This window comes from Triticum aestivum, chromosome 5B, assembly GCF_018294505.1.
Source record: "Triticum aestivum cultivar Chinese Spring chromosome 5B, IWGSC CS RefSeq v2.1, whole genome shotgun sequence".
Classification (NCBI taxonomy): domain Eukaryota; kingdom Viridiplantae; phylum Streptophyta; class Magnoliopsida; order Poales; family Poaceae; genus Triticum; species Triticum aestivum.
The window spans coordinates 683,439,513-683,444,386 of record NC_057807.1 but is presented as its reverse complement, the minus strand read 5'-3'; the positions used below and the strand labels follow the sequence as shown (position 1 = coordinate 683,444,386).

Genomic DNA, 4,874 nt, shown 5'->3' with positions numbered 1-4,874 from the left:
CTTACTCGTCCTCCCGTGCGACCCAACTTCTATCCATGCCGAATTAATGGCGGTCACCTGCGTGCCAACCGCCTGCGGCTAATCGCGCCACATTTTTCCGTCGCTTGTAGCTATAAAATGATCTCGTCATGTACAAATAGCTCTTATCCCTGCCACCCCACATCCTTCACTTTCCTCTCCTCCACCCACAACCTCGACTCATGTCTCCTCTAGCCACAACCCCCACTTCCCTCCCCGCGGTTGGACTGGGTGCCGCTCTTGAAGGAGAAGAGGCAACCACCCTCATCGCCGAGGAGGACAGGGAGGAGTTGGATGAACACCATTACTTGAAATAATGATAAGCATCAGGTGGGACACCCACATGGAAGTCTGCCTTGATGCTTATCATAGTTTTGGGCATCTTCGACGAAATTGAGGCACTTCTGTTGGTATCGCCGCCCACAACGAGAATAGTCGCCGTTGGAATCGTCCCTACCCTCGCCGAAGTGCTCTTCTTCGTCCAAAATCTCGCCGCGTCCGTGCCCGAGAGCCTCGACATGTAACAACCGTCGTGCTCAACCTTTGTGCACTGGTATTGCGGTTTCTTACTTTGTCCAATTTGAGATTGAAAAAAAAACTGTCCCATGGACAAAATTCACATGATAGGGGGGGGGGGGGAGGAGGGGGGGCTGCCAATATGCTGATTCTTACTTTGTGTTTTGCCTCGGCCGTTTTTGTCGAAATCACTAGTTGAGGAGTACTCGTTGCAAAAGATTACTCCAACCTTCGCAGGCTATGACGAATCTTAAAGATTTATGGCAATTTTAGATCAATAATACTACATCACTTACCAAGCTGATGGATTCAAGGGACGATCCATCACTCTCGAAGTCAAGCTTCGACGCAGCGCGCTGGGCTCTAGGCTTATGATCTTCTGTGGTTGGAAAGGGGCAAGATGGCGTCGCTTTCGTGGCGCAAGGCAGTGCCCCAAGGGCCAGGAGCCCATCATGGACCGGTCAGCCCGTGCGCATTGACAGATGCAAGCATGTGCGGCCCCGCTCCGTCATCTTCATCTTCTCCACCCTTCGCTGTCGCCTCCCGCCTTTCTTCCACCTGCGCCACGGCGCCGCCATGGAGCCCACCCACGCAAGCTCGATCGATCCCCATGCACATATATAACCAGCTCCACTGGCTAAGCTCAAAGCCACACATCCTTCCACACACGAACTACTACAACGACTACTTCACATCACTTCACCGCCGGCAAAAGCAGAGAAACAGAGTCCACGTCTCCATGATGTGCAGCTCCGATCATTTCGACGGTAATAATCACTTGTACCTTCAGCCCAATCATCAGAGGGGGACTGGGGGCATGGAGGCCTGCGATCTCGAGAGGATTGGGCACGAGCAGAGCCGGCATGGCCAGGAGGCGGGGGAGCATCGGTCGGACCCGAGCGCGGCGCTCACCACGTACCTGACCTTCCTGGAGCACAAGATCGGGCACCTCCGCGGGATCCTCTGCTCCACGCCGCGCCACCAGCAGCAGCAGCGCGCCATCGTCTCCGCCGAGCTCCGCTGCATCATCGTGCAGCTCGTCTCCATCGCCAACGACCTCGCCTCCGACTCCGGCACCGGCAACGGTGTCGGCGCGGCGGACGCGTTCACGTTCGAGCGCTGCGAGGAGAGGTCGCCGTCGCTGTCGAACGCCACCCACGACGACTCCGACGACCACGCCGATGCCGGCGGCGAGGAGGAGGAGGAAGGGGATGGGCCGTACGAGGTGGTGCAGATCGAGAAGGAGGAGATCCTGGCGCCGCACGCGCACTGCTGCAAGGTGTGCGGCAAGGGGTTCAAGCGCGACGCCAACCTGCGCATGCACATGCGCGGCCACGGCGACCAGTACAAGGCGCCCGGCGCGCTCGCCAGGCCCGGCTCTCCAACGCCGGCGAACGGGAGGCGCTTCTTCTACTCATGCCCCTACGCCGGGTGCAAGCGCAACAGGGAGCACCGGGACTTCCAGCCGCTCAAGACCCCCGTCTGCGTCAAGAACCACTACCGCCGGAGCCACTGCGACAAGAGCCACGTCTGCCGCCGCTGCGGCGTCAAGCGCTTCTCCGTCCTCGCCGACCTCCGCACCCACGAGAAGCACTGCGGCCGCGACCGATGGGTCTGCTCCTGCGGCGTCTCCTTCTCCAGGAAGGACAAGCTCTTCGCCCACGTCGCCATCTTCGACGGCGGCCACACGCCCGCTCTGCCGCCCAGCGACGACGAAGCCACCGGCCACTGCACCGCCGCCACGGCCACCACGACCGCCATTGACAGCATCGTGCCCGGCTCCACTCAGCCGCTTCCGGCCGGCAGCGAAGCGTTGAACGTGGTGGACCAGAGCTTCTCCGGTCAGATGCTCGATGGTCTCAGCTGCTCCGGCGCCAAAGGGGGCATTGATGACGTCAGAGCAAAGCTCTCCTCCCCAGTCGGCATTGACTTCTGTGACTTTGATGGCTTCGACCTCTTGGGAGCAGTTGCAATGGACTTCAATTTCTGATACTCTCTCAGCCTGATGAATAACTAGATTTTTTTTTTCTTTGGATAAGGAGATTAATTTTAAACCAAAGGGAGCACTAGCATGCACAGCAATTAGCAAACTGTTGAACGGATTAGACAAATATTTCTACTCCTGCAATTCAGCAACCACCATGACGATGACATTGATTTATTTATATTTATCTGAAGGGAATTGAGATGCTAAAGTGACAGATAATGATCCAACTGTACATTGATCCAACTGCACTTAAGGAAAGCATTAGGCTGGAATGGCAACTTTTGCCAAGTTACTCGGGTTTGGCTGGGGAAATTTGGGACTTGCTTCAGTTGCAGGCATTGATGTGTCAACTGGCACAACATTATTAAGTACTCCCTCTGTTTCATAATGTAAGACGTTTTTTGACACTACACTAGTGTCAAAAAAGTTTTACATTATGAAACGAGGGGAGTAGTTCAGAGGTCAGACTTCCATGTTCATCATATCTGATAATCATAATCATCAAATAAGCTTCTACAGCGACTAGAGTTATGCAATTTCAAGTTTACCTTGCAGGAAGATATATACTTCCTCTGTAAACGAATACAAGACGTTTTTGGTCACTAAACGTCTTATATCACTAGAGTATCTAAGCTCCCTCGAATGTGAGAGCTGTGAGCGCTCCGGCTGAGAGGATCAAAATGGACCACGTCTATTAGTGTTGGACTTGTGGTACTCTTTGCCGCTTGGGTCAACCATCCAATAACATGTGTCCAACGCTTTGTGGGTTATGTGTCATTTATTTTTTTAGGTGAAAAAAGTTACGTGTAACTATTGTACATTTAGTTTTCTAACACGGTGTAGACACACGCGCTCATATACACACGCATACACTCATCTGACATCTCTATGAACACACACCCTATCCTTATGAGCGCCTCCGAGAGACTGAGCCAACATATCATGGTGAGATTGACAAAATCACTATAGGTGCCTTGTTCTCGATGGGGACGTCATCTCCCACTGAACATGCATCGCCGAAAGTTATGAAATAAATCTAGAAAAATGCGAATACCGGTACTTAAACCCTGATGGGCTTGAAATACCACTGTCCTCCTAATCATCCGACCATATGTTGGTTCACAGCTAATGTACATCAGGTATAGGGAAAGAATGGGTTACCTGACGGAACACTATATGGATGAACTCATGGGCATATGAACCCACTTAAACAAAACTCATTCCTAAATGCCAAAAAGATCTCGAGAAAATAAATTCATGCATACATCTTCACATTCTATGGGCACGCAAAAAGTTTCGCAGAAAAGCAACCTTTTCTTTAGCCGGTGCAAACAGACAAAAAACATGTATCATGGAATGATATTTAGGAGCACTGAAATTTGTCTTTTTCGTGGAGGAAAAATAAAAAACACAAAACTTTGTGCTGCGCACACATGTTGCGAAGATGTATGCGTAGAATTTTGTTTTGGAATTTTTAACATTGTAAACATGTTTAAAATGCATTTTTTTAAGCGAGTTCATATGCCCATGGGTTCATGACGTGCTCACTTCAACCTGTCGCTGATGTACATTTTGTATAAGGAAAATTAGTGATGCGACTGACTATCCATGCCTGTCAAAGTGATAGACCACCGCACAGGGCCGCCAGCCCGACCCACCACCGCCTCCTCAGCACCACACAGTTGCACCGACACTGCCAGTCCAGCACCGTGCCACATGCCCAGCCCATCTCTCCATCTTTCTCCCTTTCTCTTGTGGCGGCAATTACCATCCAGCGACAGCAATGCGCAGGGCATGAAAGAGCAAGCGGTGAGGTAGGCCGACATGGCTAGCGGCAGCGCTCGATAGGAACAACCCCGTCTTCAGGACTTGGTCACCTTCTTCAACACGCCATGGTCCACAAGATATGTATCACAACTCCCGGTTCCTACTTCATCTCCATCTTTCATCCTTTTCTTTGTCAACCTGATTGAAATTCAACCTCTCACTCGCCTGAGGCCGAAAAATTAGCGGATTCTTTCAGGATTTTATTTTGCTGTGCAAGGTTTAAAAAAAACACAACATGCCCATAAAATGAACAACAACGCCGGGCCCACAAATAGAGCAACAAAGAAACTATATGTGAATTAACAAGCAAACAAATAAAAGGCAGGAAAGTAGTCGGCGCAGCAAAGCGCGCGTATACTTCTAGTTAGTTTACAAACTGCAAGGACATGATCACACGAAAAAGGCAACTGAATTGATCTCAGCTACCAAGAAAAGAAACAAACATCGGAGAACTTGCGTGCCATTCAAAGGCACTGGATATATTTATTGCAAACCCCTTTATACAGTGTATGGGTTAGATGTTCAT

General features: G+C 50.9%; 1 protein-coding gene across 1 annotated transcript; it reads left to right on the top strand.

Annotated features, from left to right (window-relative positions):
* The first annotated feature begins 1,200 nt into the window (after positions 1-1,200).
* Positions 1,201-2,701, top strand: LOC123117642 (zinc finger protein STAR3). Its single transcript, XM_044538357.1, has one exon. It carries the CDS (start codon positions 1,274-1,276, stop codon positions 2,522-2,524), a length of 1,251 nt encoding a protein of 416 aa, XP_044394292.1. The 5' UTR covers positions 1,201-1,273; the 3' UTR covers positions 2,525-2,701.
* The last annotated feature ends 2,173 nt before the right edge of the window (positions 2,702-4,874 follow it).